We start from the raw sequence: 20,693 nt of genomic DNA on the forward strand, positions 1-20,693 counted from the left end.
AGCTGCAAGGAAACCAGTCAGTTACACAAAGATACAACTCCCGACACCATCAGGCCTTTACTAGCATGCCCTGAGCAGTCACCTCCACCTGCTTCGTGCCTGCCTCCTGCACGCTCCCTGCTCAGCCCTCATCATGGAGGCCACTGCACGCACTTTGCCCTTATCTGACGTACAGACAAACGCCCTGCAGAGATACGGCCGCTGTCGGGCCCGCTCAGCACCTGCGGGAACAGGAAGCCCCCAGCCGCAGCCGGCCAGGCCGCGGGGCCTAGCGCAGGCAGCGGGGCTCTTGCCCCCTTTGTGTCTCCGGCACCTGAGGGGAGCCCCCCTACCCCTCCTTTCCGCAGGGCCACGCTGCTTCCCCCGCGGCGCCGAGGGCGCCTGGCAGCCAACTCCGGAGCTGAGCTCCGAGCCCGCCGCCGCCCCGAGCGCCACAACCCCGTCCCCTAACCCACACCCGCACCACCGCCTCTGAGGGGGGATTTAAACCAGAACACGGAAGCCGGGGCCGCCGGCGCGGTGCGCGACGGGATTTGGAGTCCCGCCGCCCCAGAGCGCGCCCTGCCGTTGAGCCGCGAGGCCGGGGCGGGAAAACCACGAGTCCCATGAGACTCCGCGGCCACCACCGCCCCGGAGCGCAGGCGCAGTGCGGAGGGTTGGTTTTTGAATCCGCGGCGTTGTTATTGACGCCATATTGTTGGTTTGGGAGTCGAAGGGGAGAGCTGCCGCCGCCGCCGCCCGGGCCCTGCCGCCATCGCTCGTCATCGGTCGCCGCGGCCTGGGTAACCGGGCCCGGCCCCGCGCTCCTCGACCCAGCTCACGCCCGGCCACCGGACGCGGGCGGAATTGGCCCGGGCAGGGCAGGGCGGGCGGCGAGAGCAGGGATCTAGCCGGCCGAGCCGGAGCCGCTGGCGGGGCCGGGGCCGCTCCCCTGAGAGCGGCCGACAGGGAGGCGGCGGAGGCCCTGACGCAGCTGCCCCCTCCTTTCCCTGCCGCCCTCCCTTCCCTCCCCTCCAGCCCGCCCCAGACAGCGGGGAAAGCGCCTCTGGGCTGGGCCGGCTGCCGCCGCCGCCGCCGCCGTCGTTTCCCCTGCCCCTCGCTCTGAGCCCCCTTCCTCCGTCCCGCCGCCGCCCCGCGCCATGGCTTGCGGCGCCACTTTGAAAAGGACTCTGGATTTCGACCCGCTGCTGAGCCCGGCGTCCCCGAAGCGGAGGCGATGTGCGCCATTGTCAGCCCCGGCCTCAGCCGCCGCCGCCTCGTCCTCCTTCGCCGCCGCCTCCCCGCAGAAATACCTGCGCATGGAGCCCTCGCCCTTCGGAGAGGTTTCGTCCCGGCTCACCACAGGTGAGGGAGGCGGCCTCGCCGTGCCCGGCAGCCCCCCGGGACGGCGGCTGTGCCGGGTAGGGGGGTGGTGGTGGGTGTGGGGCTGCGGGGCGGCGGCGGGGGGACCTCGGGGGGAGAGGGGCGGCGGGTGCGCAGGGCAGGGGCCGGGGAGGCGACCGGGAGGGGAGGAAGAAGAGGGGAGGGTTGGGTGGGTCTCGCGTTCCCCTCCAGCCATTTTCTGTTGGGCTGTGTGGCAGGCAGCGGCGGGGGCCGGGGCGATCCCTGCTCGGCTTGGCACCGCCGCGGCGGAGACACAATAGAAATGGCCGTTTGCAGCAGGAGAGGGGGAGGAGGGACGGGGAGGAAGGGGGGGGCGGGTTGTGCTGATGCGGGCGGGTGGCCATAGGAAAGGGGTCGGGGGGGGTGGGGGAGGAATGGAGAAAGGGACCAGAGCGGAGGAAGGGGGGCTGTTGGTGGGGGAGGCTTGATCCGGTAGCGAGGGAAGGGGGAGGCCGGCTTTCCTCGAGTCGGGGCCGGGCACGGAGGGTTTTTCCCCCTTCTTCCACGGGTGCCTGGCTATGGCAAGGAGAGCCGCAGGGGCGAGTCAAGCTGCGGAAACGCCGGGGGCGGCGGCGGGGGGGTGGGGGTGGCGGCCGTGGTGTCTCCGGGGGCGGGGATGGGGCTGGGGCCGGGGCCGGGGCTGCCTCCCAGCCTGCGCCCGCAGCCCCTCTCGGCGGGGCCCCCATCGATCCCTCGCAGCCATGATCGGTGGGTCGAGCGTTGCCCGAGCCGAGGCGGCGGCACCTCCTCCCGTTGCTCAGACATCGGGGGGGCGGGTGGGAGGGAGGGCGGGGAGCGCGGCCTGTCATCAATCACCGGCAAAACGCCAGTGGGAAAAGGCAAAAGCAGATAAAACAAAGGGGTAATTCCGCTTCCAGTCGCTTAATGCGGGCCACCGTCCCGGATGACCCATTCTTGGCATCCTTAAAGTTTCGCAGGAAAACCGAGCGATGAAAGCGATTGTGTGCAAGGGTGAGAGTTGCCTTTAGGGCAGATAAAATGGAATCGGGCAGTTTCCTCGTCTCGGAAACACCGGGCGAGAACGAACCCCCCTTTCCATTCTTAACGTGTGAGAGATGAGTCAACCGGTGGCCCTAAAAGCTTCAGGTCTGCTTGTGTAATTGTCAAGTAAAAATAAACAGAGTTCGTTTTACCGGCGAGTAGGGAGAGAAGAAAGGAATGAATCTTGGCAGGGCACGTAGGATTGATTGGCCCTTGCTGCGGTTAGTCTAGTGGGTAGCTTCCAGTAATGCACTTAAGAACGGTTAAGCTCGCAGCCGTGAGTGGCTGTAGCGCAGAGGTATGGATGTGTGTCCTTTGTGTGCAGGAAAAAAGCCCTCTGCAGTTGTTGCAGCTGAATTCCTTCTGCTGTTGCGTTCCGTACTCCCTTTTGTATGAAAGTTGCGCCCGGATTACTGCTAGTATTGCCAAGCAGTAAGTTTACATGTCTTTTCAGATTCCCATCTCCTTCGTGTAGGACAGTGCTGTGTTTCGATATTCTTAGTTCTGAAGGCTGTACAGTAGAATATAAATTTTGTACAGATTTTAATCAACTAATAAAAAAATGCTGTGGTGGAAATATATAGAGGGCATACAGAGTACCTGATATTTTTTTGAACCTCTAGGAAAAGATCTTGAATGAGTCAGCGGTCTGGGATGGGAGTTGTGATGGATGGCACTCCCTGGTACAGTGAGGCTGAGGCATTACGTATACTTTGAGATAGATGTTTAAAATCAGAATTAATTTGATTCTTTGTAGAGGTTAAGTGTTGCTTCATTGCAAGGATTTCTTTTGGGTTGCTTCTTTGGGATTTGATTAAAGAATATTTAATACAGATATTGTCTGGCCAGTAAATGTGTGTTGCTGAAAGGAGACAAATCAATAAAGTTTTCGGCAGAGATAACCTACACCAGTATTTGAGATAGTACCTGAACTCTTATCTTAATGATTTGGAAGGTCTTAAGAAATAAAATGTTACTGAAACTGGTCACATACAGTTCTCATCTTCTTTTGAGAAAACCAGAGGTGCAGGTGGTAATCTGTGTCAAAAGGTGGTTCTGTACTGATGACAAGGGTGTAGTTTATGTAAGCCATTTCTATAGTATAATGAAAAGTGAAGGACAGTAAATCGGAATGTCTTGTACAGCATTTGAATGCTCCTGAGAAAACTTGGAGCCTTTATAAATTGTTCAGTTTTACATGGGTTTTGCTTAAAAGCTCCCTCTATGGTTTCTGTTAAAAGAAAAAACCCCTTTATACAGTGCTAGTGCAACTGCGACTGTTAAGCAGCTCCCTTAGTTTTTAATTTCAATTGAATTTAGGGGTATTACGACATTGTGTATATTTTTCGACCATCAGTGAACAAATTAGAGCTTATCATTTTAAAGGGGCAACTTGAAAGATGGCGTGAGATTCATCTCTAATTTTATAAATGTACATCTGACCTGATAATTTGTGGTTTTCTTGATAGTTGGAAGAAACAGATGGTACGTTCTAGAGCTCTGACTTTGGATGGGGCAAAGTGAGCTGCAGAAATGTGTATTGCTTTGCATTGACTGTACAATGAATTTGCATGACCATTTCTGATGTCTACATTTGGGTCAGATAAATCTTGCTCTCTGTGTGAAAAGAATTCCATTTGGATTTAAAAAATGTTTAGTAACAATAGCCAGAATTCAGTTGACTTCACTTAAGGTTTTCTCAGCACGTTACTGTAATGCTTAGGTTTCCAGCATGAAAAAAGTGTCTGTCTGAATTTTGTTTAATGAAGATCAATGTTCATATGAAATTAGAGCTCTGGATATAAAACCTGATGCTGATACTTCATTTTAAGTTCATACTTAAGCGTTTTTCTTCCACCTGATACTTTGTCCTGGTGTTTAACTTCACCAAATGGAGACTATATCAGTACCAGAACTTCTTACCACATGGTTAATAATTTAAAAAATGAATTAATCTGGAAGCAGAATATGGATTGATTGAGGGGAGTGCTTTGAAATAAGAATACATTGTGGTAGTCGGATGAGAAAACAGCTGTCTTTATAGAGTGATCATAGACAAATAAACGATATGTCTGTTTGAGAAGGGGTAGTCTTATTCAAGATGAAATTTATCTCTCGCAAGAGTGTTCTGATATTTTGTGGTTATTTGAACAGCTGTTAGGTCACTTCCAGTTTCTCAATGAATTTGGCAGCCAAACTGTACTTGTGGCTTTTACTGTCTATACTTTCTGCAGAATTGTGCTTACTGGCTTGAGCATGCTCTTGAGTATATTTGCCTATTTTTGGGTACCATTGTTTGCATCTTGAAGTAAGCTTTGAAAACTGTGTTCATGGTAAGTGGTGCAAAATGTATCTGCCTGGCAATAAGACTTGGTTGAATTTTGACAGAGTGGCTCCTCTAAGGAGTTTTTCATCTAAGTTCTAGCTATAAATGAGGCTGTTCTGTATGGTCAGAATAACTGTGCTTGGGTCTGGATGCCTCGGCGTAATGCATTGTACATGTTCGGTTTCCTCTGAAGTCCTGAGGGTGCTGTCCTGTTTTGAAGCTCTTTAATGAATTCTAGAGGGTGAAAGGAGGAAGCAGTGGCAGTGTTATTTTTCTCTTCTCTGCTGAATGTTTTAGAACCATTATTTGCAGCTTTACCCTGCTGAAAGATCATGTTCAGGGTGAAGGGGAACCAAACTACACTGAAGTTGTTTTTTAAATTCAAAGGTAGGACAGTATTAGCCTGCATGCCTGGATATTTCTGAGACTGAAGCTGTATGAGAAACAAGTCCAAAGAAACAGAGGCGGGGGAGAAGGGAGAGAGAATGTTGACTTTAAGGATTTAAATCCCCTAATTCATGGTAAGTGGTAACTAAGACAAACTGGGATCAGTAGCTTTCTTCCAAACTCCTCATCCAAAATCAGGTTAACTTGCAGCTAGAACTTTGTAAAATGGAAAAGAATGTTGTTTTTAAAAAGAGTTTGTGAAATCACTTTAAAATCTGCAAACTTACATCTGCACATGCAATTTTTTCCTCCATCTGAAACACTGATCTTCCTCAGCACTTCCCAGCAACTCATGTTGCAAACCAAAAATTGTAGTGGGTGGAGTTACTGAGAGCAGTCCTTCAACTCGGGTCACTGGTTGAAATCCAAGCAGAGAGAATGTCAAATGCTTGACAGAATATGGAAAGTATTGAATTTGTGCAGTATTTAGTAATGAGTATGCATAATTTGTATTTGCTGTTCTAATGGCAGTTGTATGGCAAATGGAGTTGGTTTAAGAGTGCCTCTTTCATGAGGGAGTCTTTACAAGCAGAAGGTAGTTGAATTTGTCTTTGGTGTATACCTTTTTCTTTTACAGAATAATCTGGAAAAAAATTGATCTAATAAACACAGATTTTCAAAGAGTGCAGGAAAATGACTTTGACCTTTTTGATTAGGAAGAACTGTTAAGTCTTCTCTGTAGGCTTGTCCTCCTGTGACCTTTCATTTGCCCTCTTGAGCAAACTGAACTACTTCTGTCTGAAACTTGGTCAGACAGGGGCCAAGCACAGGTTTGGCTTTTAAATGAACACATCTAGTGGCTTTGGAATGTGATGTATTGGTAGTGCTGCATCTCCTTCAGCTTAATTTCTGTTTTGTTAACATTTATCCGCATGTGTATTTATTGCTAAATTATCTTGGCAAGATGCCAGATCTCTCATTGTGCTCCAGTACTGCAGAAATCATTAGGATTTTAAAAACCAAAACATTCCCACCCCTCAGGAAAAGAAAAAAAAAAGGGGGGGGAGGAGGGAAGAAAGAAAAAGCATGTAATGGCTGCATCTGGACTTGATAATTTAATTTATATGAGAAATTTCTATGTAGATGCCTGTGGTGACTGTAAATGTTAAATGTCCTTCGTTGTAGATGTCATAAAATGTTGAAGCAATTTTTTGTTTCAGTGGGAAGTCTGATAAATGCAATGTGACTTTTTTTATGTGAAGAGAAAGATCTAATTGCTATGCCTAATACATTTTGCATTGCTTGGTTTATTTTTCATTCCTTAACCCCTTGATCAGGAGAACTGGGATTTCCTGAAATAACACATTTGCAGAATGGGCTAACACATATGTGAGCATCGGGCTTTTTGTGGGAGATCCAGAACCTTTGTCAGCCTGAGACCTTGAGTACGTGGATCTCGTGAGGTGGCCAGCTCTGTGCTACAGAGTCCATTGTGAGCTGCTTCTGTCCGTTTTGTAGCTATAGGCTCTGGCTGTGAAGTGTTGGCATGTACCCCGTTATCAGTGTTCTCTCTGGCTTAGAGTATGCTCCTCTGAGGTGAGCATGATTTCCAAAAGTATACATCCTATTACTGAAATCTTACAGACCGTGACTAATGAAGAAACTTAATTGAAGGGAGTGATGTCTGTGACCAAAGCAAGAGAGTGAGAGGAATATCTGGATTATTTTAATTTTGTCTCTACCTGTGGATTCCCTGGTTAAGTAGATAGAAAAGGTGAAGAATAGTTACCCATTGCTCTTCTGCAGTGCTGCCCTTGGGGGTAGCTAGCTTCTTAAAGTTAACATTGTATGTCGGTAGTCTGGTGGGGAGAGCAAAGCTAGGAATGTGGTAGCATCGACTGGATGTTGAATCAGGGTGATGGCCTGGTGGAAATGTTATAAATTCAAACTAGGACAGTGAAGCAGTTTTGCCTTAACAGGAGCTGAAATCCCTGAAGACATATATAGTTGACATCAGGATAGCATTTGATTGATTCACTTAGAAGAGATCTCAGGCATGGTTCAGGTTTGAATGCATACGTTGAATGGTGACACTGCAAACTGAAACTTGAGCTTCAGGTTCCATTTCAGGTCAGGAAAACTGCTACTCTGATTTCAGCCTATTGAGTCACCTTCCTATGTGTTTTGCCAAAGTTTCCTTCAGCTAAATGAGAGAAGCAAGGAACTGAGATGAGAGATTGCTAGTTTAAAAATGAAACAAAAGAAAAAAATCCTGCAGGGGAAACAATCAGCACCTTCATAAGCACCTTCATAGTTGATAAGCGGTTATTAAAATGGAGAAAATAATTGTTTGCCTTGTTACCTTTTCAAGTTGAACTGCTGTTTCCCTTGTACATAATTTCTAGGTGATTACAGGTCAGGATGAAGTAATTAGATGACAGAACTTTGAAAAAGAATAACTTGCCTTTTTATCATGAATTAAAGGAAGTAAGAAGACATCACTCCTTGGAAATGAGTACTTGACTTTGTAATCCATTAATGTGACAGATCATATTTCAGATGTCAAACTTGAATTCTGATTTGCCCCTTCACATTTCATCCTCTCTTCAAAGCGGCTGAAATGTGAAGTCTTGATTCCCTGCATCACATCTCAGATCCTGAAAGAACACTGGTGTGAATGCTGTCCTTTATCTTAATGCAGTATTTAATGAATCTATGTACTCAACTTTATGCTCTTTGTACACAGAGCTCGAGATTAAAAAAAAAGAGTATCTATGCATTTCATTACATTCAGGTGTATTTGACTGAATCTCCTATACCTGTAGTGGTCATGGTGAGACAGTAGCTGTCTTCATTTGGGCATAATACAGTCTTGTGTAACAGGCTAGGATTTGTAGTCATCTTCAATTTGAAATGTCATTTATGAAGTACTAACTCATTTCAGCATGTTAGCAGTGTGGCTTTTTCTTGCTACTACCCTAGATTCAGCAAGTCTGGTTTTCTCTTACAGTAGCTCTGCCTGGTGCTTCCTGTTAGCTAGCTGTGTGCCTTCAGAGGTACCGCTAACCAGCAGGGAACACTTGAGTGCAGGGGAGAAAGTGAAACAAAAAAGAAACTGAGGGTAGGCCACAGTGATGTATGTTTGATCTTACTAAATACATTCCTTTTGTCATCTCGTAAATTAAATTGTTGCTTGATGTACCATGTCTGATTTGAACTTAAGTACCTATAGGATGGATGCCAGTCTTTATTTAAAATATCTAATGGCTTCTAATATATGTTTCAAGTTCTCACTTCAGTTCTATAGTTTTAGAGAAGCTCACTTAGCTTAGATTTTCTTTAATGAATGTACTTTTCAGATTCTAGATCTATATGTATAAAATAACTGTTAATTAAAATGTGTGTAATTGTGGAATAAGACGGTTTGGCCTTCCGCATTGAGGAACACATTAAAAAAGGAAAACCTGTCCTGCGTTCGACGCCAGTCAACTGTAGAGAAAATAGAGCTAATTGGAAGTAAGAGAGGTTAAGAAAATGAACTTGAAAAGGGAGGAAGGCTTTCTGGAAGCAAAACTAGGTTGGAGAATGAGATCCTCTAACTAAGCTTTGTTTAACTGGGCCAGAATTTTAAAGAGCTTTACAGTTAGATGTCTGCCATATAGGTGTTGTTCAAAAGTTGTCTGGTTTGCACTGCCCTAATATTGCATGAGGTCTTTCAAGTGCCGAGATCCTGTAAAAAAGAATAGAATCTGTTTGTTCATCAAACATATTTCCGTGGAGTTACTAAGCAAAACTGTAAATGCCAGAAGTAACTCGGTGCATTTAATCAACTCTTACTCTCCAAACTGTTAAAAAAAACCCCAAAACTAAATCCATTTGGCATTCAGATTTTCATTTTAAATCAGTCATAAATATTTGCAAGCTTACATTTCACTTCACAGTGAAATAGTTTTGTTTAAAGTCAAAGATTTCATGCCACTGCAGGTTAATAAAAATGTCAACTCGGTCTTGGCTGCTGCAAAAATGCCTGCTTGATTTGAAGCATTACCAGTCTGATCATTCATATGAGAAGTCATTGAACAGTTTGGTGCGGTGTTAAACTTGTGTTTCTTGACTGTTAATCTCCATTTTAGAAATGGTGGAAATCAGGAGGTATAAGATGTGTCGCTTTCAGAGTCATCTTCTTGCCTGCTAGCGGCATGGTACTGAGTAGAGCTTGTAGTCCAGTTCTCTGTGCTGAGTAATAGTGCCTTAAATCTTCTAAGTTAGACTAAATAGAGGGATAGCATTTACCAAACCAGGTTATGCACATGCTCAATGAGTCAGGGCTACAGATTTCAGGCTTTTTCTCCTGATGCCTGTTAGCAATGTAGAGTGTACTGTCATGTTGAAATAGCCCCCTCCTCCATCCTACTTCACTGGTTTTATACCTTTACCATAAGTGGATCTCCCAATGTATCTGTCGGTGGCATTTCTTGAGATTTTTTGCTTTTCAGAGCAGGATTTGAAGATGGCCAGTTAAAGTGTTGCCAGATCAGAAGTAGATGAAGTTACTGTAATATCACTCATACTTCTGTGTCCACAATTTAATATAATTTGGAATAGAATCATCTGTCCTTGGTGCGTACATCTTAATTTTCTGTTCGTGTTGTTACTGTTGCCCCAAAGACAGTACGTGATTTCTCTGCTTCCCCTCCATGTCTCTCCCTGTCCCCGTGTTGCTTTTGCTCCATCTGTTCTGGCTGGTATTTTAACATTTTCACTGAATTACTCCCTGTTTAATTTGCAGGGGGTTTTAGGGCTGGAGGTAACCTGGATGATGATTGGTGGTTTTAACTCTTGCAGGTTTATCCATTGACCAGAATCTAGTTAGGTTTTTTTTTTTTTCTTAATGATGAGAACATTTCTGCAGAAAGATAATGGAGAGCTGCAGAGACAATTTTTATCAAAGCTGTTATACCTGAAATTTGGCTGATGTTTTTGCAGGTGGTACAGATTTTGGAAAGTATGCCCAGGACCATGTGCATGGTCTGTTACATTCTTCAGTTAATGTAAATACAGTGTGAATGTTTACAGTCGCATTTCTCATAGTGTAGACATGCCTTAGGACAGATGTTATCTCACGAGCTAATTTGGTTACCATTCAAAATTATGCAGTATTGCTTTAGCTAGAACAGCACTCGAGTCTGAGGAAAAGTATTATTTTACCACCATGATGCTGTTGAGTAAAATGCAGGGCCATTCTCCAACTGATTCACTGTGTGTGCACATGACAAATTCCACATGGGATTCTATTTAATTTTGGAAGCCTGACTGCATCTTGGTTTAACCTGATTTTGTGTGTTTCCGTACCGTGCTGGAATATAGTATGTACCTTGTCCTACAAAAAGCATGAATCCTCCAGCCACCCTTGAGCACTTTTTTCCCCACTTTCTCGTAGTTTCCTTCTCTCATTTCCCTACTGTGTGTGTTTATTATGTCTTCTGCATTTGCTGCTTCTTCACAGAGTTGAAAATTGTACAAGCACTGTAGGCATGGGACTGAAAAGGTATAAACTACAAGGCCTCAATCAATGGACAGAATCCAAACAAGAAGCTCCTTTGCTGAAAATGTTGGTATTCCTGTTGACTGGAAACAAGTGTGCTGTCTTTTTATAAATTGGAAGCCCCCAGACTGACTTAGGAAATTGGAAGAACTACGACAGTAGTTAAACCTCTGAACTATGAATTGCCAAATGTTTGCTTGGTCTAGCATAGCCTTCAGCCACTGACTGAGTAAGCTGCTAGCTCAGATTACTTGCTTCACATGGTTGCTTAATAGAAAAATGTTCAAGTATGAGTGCTGAATAGCATACTGTTTACAAGCCTGAAAATTAGTTGAGTTCTTACAGTATTGTATTGGCAAAATGCTGAACAGAAGTAGGAAGGTACTGAGTGGAGATCCTTTGCAGCTCTGGCATGATCACATGGATTTGTATGTATTTTGAGTTTTGGAAAGCAGTCTTTGCCAGAAGTCTGGAAGTCTCAGTGAAGCTGATCCTGTAGGGAAGTATTTTTAAATGCATTTGAATATTTGAAAGTAAGAATTCTTACAAAGAGAGTGTGTTCAGAAGTCTCTGTCTGTGAAGGTCTCCTGTAAAAAATAGAAAATGGTTTGGGTTTTTTTTTTAAATATTTTACATTGCTAGAGGATATGTAGTTAGGGCACTGATGTACCCGAGAGCCTTTTGGTATGTGGAATTTCAGAGAAGGCACACAGGATTGATAGTTTTATTGCAAGGATTACTTTTCCCCTTGTTATTCTACAATGGCGATGAGGTTATTAAAAGCAGCTGCTGTGTATTTTATTCAGTGCAATCAAATGCTGAACTACATATTGCTATACTCCTTTAAAAGAGACTATTGATCCCTCCATTGCATTTTTTTTTGATAGATCTGAGGCTGTCAAAGATGTGTAAGGCTGTTGTATTTTGCCTGTTCATTTCCAACTCTTTGAGATTTTAAGCAGTAGTTGCATTATGCATACTCTTGTGTTTTCCTCTCCACTTTGCTGCCTACATGCCAGTTACACTACAGAGAGGAATGGTATTTCATGTATGTGTTTTATTCTGGAGTCTTTTGTTACCCTTAACTGTATGAATGGTAAACGCTGTCTGCGGGAGAAAGGTGATTGCAAATTACGAAGGGATTTTGATGAATACTGGTAGAAGTTCAATAGCCTAGTTTTTATCCATGTGTGTTGTCTAGTTATGGTTCCAAAATTATAACCTTACGCTGTTTATTTTTGTTAGCAGTACCCTGGCACCAATACCTGACCTTATTTTGCTATTGTTGTCCTGGTGAAAACAGTCTGGAGTTACCTTTCTTTTAGTTAGTTAAATTGTTTGTGTCTTAGGTAAAACACAGTGTTTTTTGCAGGCCATGTTTTAAGAGGCTAAGCTTTCATCATCTGTTAATTTTGCTGTTTGGCAATAAAGTTAGGTGAAATGCTGAAATTTAATTATTTTAGGCTTAATTTTTTATTGTTTTTCTTTTAGAACAAATTCTGTACAACATAAAACAGGAGTACAAACGCATGCAGAAGAGGAGACACTTAGAAAATAGCTTCCAGCAGACAGATCCTTGTTGTTCTACTGATGCACAGCAACATGCATTTCTCCTTACTGGACCAGCTTTGCCAGGTATATAGAAAATTTTGTGTAATTCTGCTACATGTTTTTAGTCTCCAGTTGCATAAGTAATTTTTCCCAGTTATCTGGTGGTTTATGGCATGTTCTCACCAGTTATTGTTGCTTTTTTTGGCAATACTAGCATTGATCTGGAAGATCGTAGCCTCTCATTTTAAGGATCAGTAGGACACAAAGCTTGCACTGTTTTCAAGAGACCATCCTGCATACCCTGCCACTAATATAGTAATAGGCTTTTGAAAAGCAGCTGTCTTTGCACAAATACACTGTACTGTAATTTTTACATAAAATAGAAGCTTAAATTTGTAAATAGCAGCTGCCGTGTAAGTGGCTTTCACAGTGTTTGTGTGACACTGTTGGTGTTTTGATACCTGTGCATGTTGTCCGTTGTCTTCCTTTTGAGTATCTAATTTTACTTTAATTAAAGTATTCAAATGGCAGAGAAAGACTTCCCCAGATCTTCTGTAAAGTTCCTTTAATGTAAAAGATGTGAAGAAAACTGACTAAAAATGGTTCTAAACGACTTGGAAGTGTAAATTGGTATGCCCAAATATTTAATCTTAGGTACTTCATCTGCAGCATCATCACCATTGAAAAAAGAACAGCCTCTGTTTACTCTCAGACAAGTTGGAATGATCTGTGAACGTTTGCTGAAAGAACGTGAAGAGAAAATCCGTGAAGAGTATGAAGAAATTTTGACCACAAAACTTGCAGGTATACTATAGTACATAGTAATGTGTTAGGATGAGTTTGAAAGCTTAAAACTTTTTCTCATTTTTGTGTTACGCTGTGGTTTTTTCCCCTGACCTAATCTGATTAAGGAATGAGATTGCATACAGGACAGAAAAAATTACGTGTAGTCTCTTTGATGGTTTTTTTTTCTTCTGTGCTGCCCTGGATAGAAACTGTGACTCCTGGGTATTGCTAATCAGTGGAAACAGTGGTTTTATTTCAGATAGAACTTTCTCTTGCTATGTCTGAATTGATCCTTTCCTCCTTATTTTGTTTTTAGCCAGAAAGACTTTCTATTCTACTGGCTTAAGAGCTCTTTGTGAAAGACTTTTTTCCCCTGCTTGGGAACGGAGTTCCTTTTTCTGGAATTTGGCAAGATGGCAGTACCTAAAATTTCCCTTTTTCTTCCCAGTACTTACCATTACGCTGCTGCCAGTGGTGTTTGGTATCTGCGTAAGCATCAGTAGTTCAGCTGCATTTTTGCTCTATGTTGAACTGTTGTATTTCACACCATTCAGCTGATAGTTTTGGCACCTGATGCCAACATACCTTTCCTTAAGGATCATGTTAATGTCAGCATTGTAAACGTGACCTTTCTTTAGTTGTTGGGAGTCCTCTACTTAAAAGCATCTTGCTAGCATTTGAGCACCTGTATTCTGGTGCATTAGAGGTAGGTGCCTTCACATACGATTCTGTGTCTAATTCAGTATTTAGTGTGATGATAGTGAACATCTGAGTGCACTTTCGGCAGCAAGCCTGCTTTTGAATGGCCATGGCTGCTGTGCTTCCCATCTGAAAAGACATCAGAATTAAAGTTTGCAGATCTCTTCAGGTGCGGGAATAAAACCTTACAGACAGGCCCATGCAGAAAGTCACCAGACTTGTGTCAGGCTCGCGGGTTGCCTGTAACAGTATTGTCCCCGTACCTGTTCATGTTTTGTGCTTGCTCCTCTGCCATTGCTATGTAAGAAACTGCTGTAGTTGTAAGTCCCTCTTCAATCTGTGCCTGTTTACAACTATAACTAGAGCCGTAAATACTTCTGTTGCTTTGGGCCTGATGTTCCATTTCTGTGTTTTTTCTTTTTAACTTGCTTCAGACTGATGAATTAGGACTCTGTAGAGCTCTTTTCTTCTCATTTTTTATGTATGTTAGGAATTGGGTCATTTCTTGTGTTCTCTTAAATGCATTTCAGTTAGCGGTGATCTTAATAACCATTTGAAGACCAGATGTATTTACATTTGTTCCATACACTTGATGAGTACAAACTTGTATTTCTTTACAAGCAGGAACCTCTCTAGCAAGTTCCTTGCATGTGCTCCATCTGTCAGTCCCAAAAGGAACGTTTTCTTTCTTGTTTTTGGGAAGGGCAGGGGATGGTTTCTGTTTGTGTGGTTGTGGTTTACAGTGAGATGAGTTAGACTTGCTTGTTCTTAGGATGGTGGTCACCAAAAGAAAGATACTGTTACTGCATCCCATATATCAAGACAGGAATACATTTTCAGCATTATATGGGAATTCAGAAAGAGAGAATTAAGAGATCCCTTACACAGAAGGCCAGTTATGTTTTTCTGCTGACAGAGTGATTATGTTCTTTTCTAAACTGTACAGTAAGGTGATGCTCGTTCTTACAAACTAGTGAAGTCAGTGGAAACGTAACTGGAAATTCTGTAATAAATGTCAATTGAATAGCTTCTTTCAAGTGACTTAGTTGAATGTTTGGACCTTGGATATTTTCCTCATTCCTTTCTGAATCACTGTTCTCTTGTAGCCAAGTACTGCCTTTTTTTTTCCTTCCTCTGTGTTCTTTGTGAGCAGAATTGCCTTTCATGCAGAGTGAGTGATAAATGGAAAACTCAGATTACTGTAATGCCCTGGTTTCTCCTCTTACCTCTGTTACCTGAAACTGCTGTGTTAGCATAAACTTGGGTTTGCAAGATCCTTTGCAGATTTTAAAAGCAGAGGAGTATAGGGGCTAAGTGAAACTTTGGCTTGAAAGGTTTTCTAGAATCTGTTTGTGAAAAACAGCTTTTCTACACTAAAGGTCAAGACGTAATCATATTTGTATTCATGTGATTTAGCCACCTTTTGACTTAAAATAGATATGACTTTAAAAACATACGGGATGTTAGTGATGTAAGTATCTTTACAAGCATTCCCTTAGATTTTCAAATAGTTCATTGTAGGTTGCCCTTACTTTGGATAGGTTAGCTTTCTGAATGTGAATGCCACAAGATGGGACTTTTGGAAACGGTGGATTCTTTAAATTTCGAAAACCGTAGTTTTAACAAAGACGATGTTGTAAAGCAACTGTGTTATGTTGACTTAAACTTTTAAAGAAGAAAGCTTGCAAGTTGGTTTCTGGCCTTTAATACATACTTTTAGGAAAAGTTCTAGCTGCTGTTATTTTTGGAAATGGTTTCTGGGCAACAGATCCTTCAGTCTGCTCTTCGTGTTATTTTGTTGTTTGGCTAAGATCCTCAGATGGCTGCTGAAACGCCATCAGTCAGAACTGCAGTGAAACGGTGGTCCTGCCGGTGGGCAGAGGGGAACCTGCCATGAGCCTGGGCCCCGTCAGTCAGGGGTGAATGTCCGTAGATCTTTGGGTCAGGTCCGTACGTTGGGCTGGTGCTGCACTGCTTGCTGATTACTGATACCCTGTTTACTTCGAAGGTGAAGCTCATCCCTGCAAGAGGATGGGGACTTTAATGGGGCAAACCTGTGGGACTAGGAACCACTACAAATGTAACTGCATTTTTGGTTGAAGATTGCCTTCTTTGACCTTGCCCTTTTCTCAGAACACCCCACATTGCTGCACATGTATTTTTCCACAAGGGAGGAAGGGGAATGGAGAGGAGCGGCATCTGGTAGATATTACTCTCCTTGTTCAATTTGCTAATTCTGAAAGGTGATATCCTGCTGATGAGTGCAATATTAAAACTGAACAAAATATTGCGAATGTATTTGTATGTATGTGTGTATAGAAAGAATAATCTTTCTGGGAAATAATGCTTAGTTCAAAGCCAAGTCAGTACGTTTGATACCTGAATTTCATTTCAGATTACATAGTAGCCGTTTTCATGAAATCCACAGTCAACTATTTGTCTCCTATTGTTGCTACTTTTTGCCACTGGAATTAATAGTGGGGTATTAAGTCCCTTAGCATTTCATCCTTTTAGTTTGTTGTTTGCTTTTGATTTTTCTGGTGGTCACTGAAAAGAATTTCTAATTCCACAGCAAGTCCCTTTCCTGTCCTTCCGTGTTCCCATTTCATTAAATCCATTTTCTTACATCTGGTCGTGATAGCAGCAGAGAGAAGTTACATTTCCAACCCTAGCACTGACTTTATTGCCATGTTTGCTTAACTACTGTGCCCCCGTTACAGGTCTGTGAAATGGGCACGCGATTCCTTCACAGTACCGTGGCACTTAGCAGGTGTTAGGTATATTGAGGTCTTTGTGTATGTGCAGCATAATTCTCTTGGTGCATATTACTTTCTTTCCTGTTACAGAAGTTTGTAAAGGAAAGTCTTTTAATTAAGGACATGTGCTGCATTGTTGTTCTTGAGGGTGAGAAGGAAATGGCAGCTATGAGCTGTGTAAAACTACTGGTAGTGGATGTGTGATAAACTTAGATGATTTGTATGTATAAAAAAGTAGCCTTGAATATTTTTCAGCTTAAGTTAAATTCAGTATACTCACACTTCTAATGCTTCGTGCTTGCAGAACAATATGATGCATTTGTGAAGTTCACGCATGATCAGATCATGCGACGATATGGAGAACAGCCTGCCAGTTGTGAGTATCTATTTCTTCTGGTTCCTGTAGCAGCATTAAATTACTGAATGTTTAATAATTTAAATGGCCATTGTTTGTTGTTAAGCTTCAGTGAGGCCCCAAGTTAAAATACTTAAAATTGGTAATATGGAAGACTTGAGGTTGAAAGGAAGATGGCCGATAAAATGCAGTTTTTGTTTTAAAACATTTAGAACTGTCTCCCATAATGTGGTATTTTTTATTTTTGAAGCAGGTTTGTGATAGAGCTATTAACTCTTGGTTTTTTCTTCTCTTTCCAGATGTTTCATGAATCACACTTTCTGCATATGTGGGCTGCCCTATACACCCTGTTCTATTGTTGCAAGCTGTCCCAGTAAAGACTTGCAGCAATGCCATATTTTTTTCCCCCTGTGAACACAGGTTATTTCAAGCTTTTGTCAGTGGCAACCACTCTTATGCAGCAACTGGTTTTGGAGTGCTCCCTGATGTCAGTACCACCTGGATGTGGACCTTTGCTACCTGTAATAATACCAGTGGCCTCATTTGCTGTATCATTACAATTTGGCTTCTTATGTTAATAAGTTTGAAAAAGTTTAAGGATTAAAGCTGGTGTTCTAGAAGTTGCCCTTCACTGGTTGTGTAAATAAAAATGTAGAATGACACTTCTGACTGAAGTTAGTGTGGTTTTCATAACTGTGCACTACAACAAAACTGTAATCACAGTTAAGTTAGAATGTAATCCCAGGACAATTTTAAGCAAATAGCCCACAGTACTGCCTGTGAAATAGTGAAGGAGGGCATTTCTGTATTCCATGACTTTTTTGGGGGTTAAGAATGGGTTTATATGATTTCTCATTTTTGTAGTTTTTATTTATTCTATCAGTCTTTAACAAATGTTTATTGCTGCAATTTTTCAGTGTATCATTGTTTTACTGCCCTTGTAGTACTGGAATTTAGTTGGAAGAATAAAACATTTACTTCTAATCTGTTTGTTTTTAATATGCAGGTGGAACTTTTGCTGTGTATGAATAAACTTAAATCTGAGTGTTTAAATGAAAACTTCATTTACTAGCAGTAGCGGGTGGATCAGAATTTTAGATCAGGAGAAGAGGCTGGATGAAAACCATGTAATTCTTCAGAGGCAAAGAAATCTTCCTTAGACTGGCTGTATTGCTTCCTGTTGTGGAAGCACGTTCGGTACTGAACTGACAAGAAACAGTTGATTTAACTTGCCACAGGTGACTCAACAGCTGCACTTGTCTTGCTTCAGATTTAAATGACACATCAAAGGAAATCTCGTAAGATAGAGCAGGCGCTTGCACCACAGGCTGGAACTAGATGGGTGTTGGAAGAGCTAAAGGTGTGTTCAGGGTTAGGAGTTTGTTGGGTGATGCATTCAGCTGTTCCCGACTGCTGTATCGGTGCTGGCTGCCACCGCCTGAGGCTTGCTGTGGGTTACGTGGCAAGTCGAGATCTGTGCGCTGTGGGGTAGAAGTGTTGCTGACCAAATGGCTTGGGCCGCCTGCTTTGGGGACTCTAAAGCAGTTCCGAAGTAATTCTTTGATTATAAACTGTTGTCTTCTCTAACTTACTGTCAGCTTATGGTTAAGTGGAAGTCTGTTGTGTATTAGATCTTTGTACCACGTCAGGTTAATGGAAGAGTTTCAGTTGAAATGCAGTCGAAACTTCAGTTGGTAGATACGTGCATTAATTGGCTCAGGCTGATGCTTATGATACCAGAGAAGCCACTGATCAGCTGTAGCTCTGGGTGAATTTTTATTGACTTAGTAGTGAGATTACAGGTTCAGAATTGGGCACATCACCACCAACCATGTAATTCCAGGGGTCCTCAAACTACAGCCTGTGGGCCAGATATGGCCCCCCCAGGGTCCTCGGTCTGTCCCCCAGTATTTACAGACCCACCCCCGCCGCCCCCACCCCTCCCCCCGCCAGGGTTGGGGGGGAAACCAAGCAGCCGCAGATGACTGCCTGCCACTTCATCCGCACACCACCCCCCTGTTTTAAAAAGTTCGAGGACCCCTGTAATTCTTTTCTTCTCCTTTCCTGAAACCTGTCTTAGCTAAATATTTGGGTTCTTTTAACTGTATTTTCAGAACCTCCGAAATGGGAAAGCTTTGCTAGACTCCCCTCTTGGGTCTCATGTTACAGAAGATAAAACCAAAGCTACCGGGACTGCAATTTCTGTTGTCTGCTTCAGGGTTCTCAGTCCCTCTCCTTCCTGCTGCTCATTTTTTGATCTCCTCTTTATTGTTAATTTGCCTTGGGTAGGAAAACCACTACTTACAGGTGGACCACTACCCAAATTCCAGCATCCTGATGCATCATCACTGTTCTTACTATTTCCTTTGGGATGTCAGGAGTTACTATAAATAAGTGACGTCATGTTAGCTCCCAGCCACTCCTGTGCTGCTCCAAATTAATGCATAATAAGCAGTCTCCTGGCAGATTAAATGTAATGCCACCGTGGGTGCTATGCATCACAGGTGTGGTATTCTGCACACTTAATTTGTGCCTGTTTTGAAAACAAAGATTCATTCATCAAAATTTTTAATTTTTTAACCTGCTGCTTGTTCTGTCTTTAGACTTGACTTTAAACTGGCTCCTTTTCCTCATCTCGGTGCCAGTACCTTATGCCATGAATTTCACATGAATGGCTTGTTCCAACAGGTGACTTAATCTTCAGTGGGAAAATGGTTGGCTGCTTGGCTGCTGTTGAAAAAAATGGGGTGCTGTGAGGAGCAGGCCAGTACTTAAAAACAAACCTGCTTTGGAGGGCCTTTTCGAAGGCTTTCAGGTAGAAATGGGTAAGAATGAGTAACTGCTCGATTCTTGCTGCTGCATTTTGTGGTGGACACATAAGAGAATATTTTTGCCATCTGTATGTAACTGCAGTCTATCCAAAAGCCAAGCAAGCTGAGGGCAGTTAATTGCAAATTCAGAGTGATACCAAAGATCTTGGTTAACCTGTTTCTAAGGCAGTGATGTGTAAATTCTTTTCAAGCAGATCTCAGTTACTGTGTACTTACAAAGCAGCATGTACGTCCCGATTGTGTGTTTGTTTTGTCTAGATGTGAAAGCATATAACCATTAAGATTATTCAGCACTTTTTAAGGGGGAAAAGGAAGGAGATTGAAGCAATCTTGTGAGCTGATGCTTGAGAACTGCCTGCGTACTCCTGAACAGCAAGACCATTAGCAGATTCTGGTTAGAAACTCCTGTGAAAGCTCTCTCCGTTCCCGAGTTGGGAATTGGGAAGGAGTTTGCTCTGTGATTCCACAGTGGGGACGGAAAAAACGAGGCTGGTAAAGTATTAAAGAGTTTATGCTCTTGTTGTTAGCCAGTCTTGTGACCTTTGCCTTGGAAGCCATTCTCTGAGATTAAAAACGTGAGGATGAGCGTTTGGCTTTTAGAGGCACCTGGATTATTCTCGTATTTTACTGCTGTTGTAGTACCAAGATAAATGAAAAGTTTGTGTTTGAAACCAGTAGTGCAGCAGTGTAAAGAGGTGTTGTTGGAGAACAGTATCTGTAAAACGGTGAACTATTCAAACAAGTTACCTTACTTCAGGTCTGATTTTGGCAGTAGTTTGTTGAAAGATGGTAGCTGTTGAAGAATACAAACCAGTAACCAGTTCAGAGATGTGAGACTCTGTTAAGTTTCAGAGCTAGTACCGTGATGCAAACACGCTTTTTTTCCCTCCCAGTTGCTTTCAGTGAACACTGCAGACAGGTTTCCTGGAGTATCTGCAGAACATGTTATTACTGTGCAGACAGTTCTCGAAACCAACATTGTAAAATTACGTAATATTTGCAGTTAAAATCTCCCGTGCGTGTTTCAGCTAAGGTATGTGAGGGCGAGCTTGGAATATTTACAACAAAAAGT

General features: G+C 43.0%; 2 protein-coding genes across 6 annotated transcripts in view; one reads left to right on the plus strand and one right to left on the minus strand.

Annotated features, from left to right (window-relative positions):
• Positions 1 to 675: 675 nt before the first annotated feature.
• Positions 676 to 17,774, plus strand: AKIRIN2 (akirin 2). 3 transcript variants are annotated; one of them, XM_040597553.1, is made up of 5 exons: positions 676 to 1,344; positions 12,135 to 12,278; positions 12,864 to 12,998; positions 16,740 to 16,811; positions 17,090 to 17,774. In XM_040597553.1, exons 1-5 carry the CDS (start codon positions 1,140 to 1,142, stop codon positions 17,098 to 17,100), a joined length of 567 nt encoding a protein of 188 aa, XP_040453487.1. In that variant the 5' UTR covers positions 676 to 1,139; the 3' UTR covers positions 17,101 to 17,774. The 3 variants fall into 3 exon arrangements, with proteins under 3 accessions (XP_040453487.1, XP_040453485.1, XP_040453486.1); XM_040597552.1 differs by having other exon boundaries at positions 678 to 1,344; positions 12,849 to 12,998; XM_040597551.1 differs by lacking the exon at positions 17,090 to 17,774 and having other exon boundaries at positions 677 to 1,344; positions 12,849 to 12,998; positions 16,740 to 17,083.
• ORC3 (origin recognition complex subunit 3) overlaps positions 8,974 to 20,693 on the minus strand; it is a 52,419-nt gene continuing 40,699 nt past the window's right edge. Inside the window, exon 19 of one of the 3 annotated variants that reach the window (XM_040597541.1) lies at positions 8,974 to 11,136. In XM_040597541.1, the coding sequence (XP_040453475.1) occupies positions 11,122 to 11,136 (15 nt within the window). In that variant the 3' untranslated portion in view covers positions 8,974 to 11,121. The other 2 variants (XM_040597540.1, XM_040597539.1) reach the window with 2 other exon arrangements.

Source organism: Falco naumanni, chromosome 6 (genome assembly GCF_017639655.2).
Source record: "Falco naumanni isolate bFalNau1 chromosome 6, bFalNau1.pat, whole genome shotgun sequence".
Lineage (NCBI taxonomy): Eukaryota > Metazoa > Chordata > Aves > Falconiformes > Falconidae > Falco > Falco naumanni.

Bases quoted from the DNA above. Each gene is read 5' to 3' on its own strand.
- AKIRIN2 (XM_040597551.1), top strand. From the start codon at position 1,140: ATGGCTTGCGGCGCCACTTTGAAAAGGACTCTGGATTTCGACCCGCTG. The intron at 12,279-12,848 runs GTATATAGAAAA...ATTTAATCTTAG, and splicing joins TACTGGACCAGCTTTGCCAG to GTACTTCATCTGCAGCATCA. The intron at 12,999-16,739 runs GTATACTATAGT...TCGTGCTTGCAG, and splicing joins TTTGACCACAAAACTTGCAG to AACAATATGATGCATTTGTG.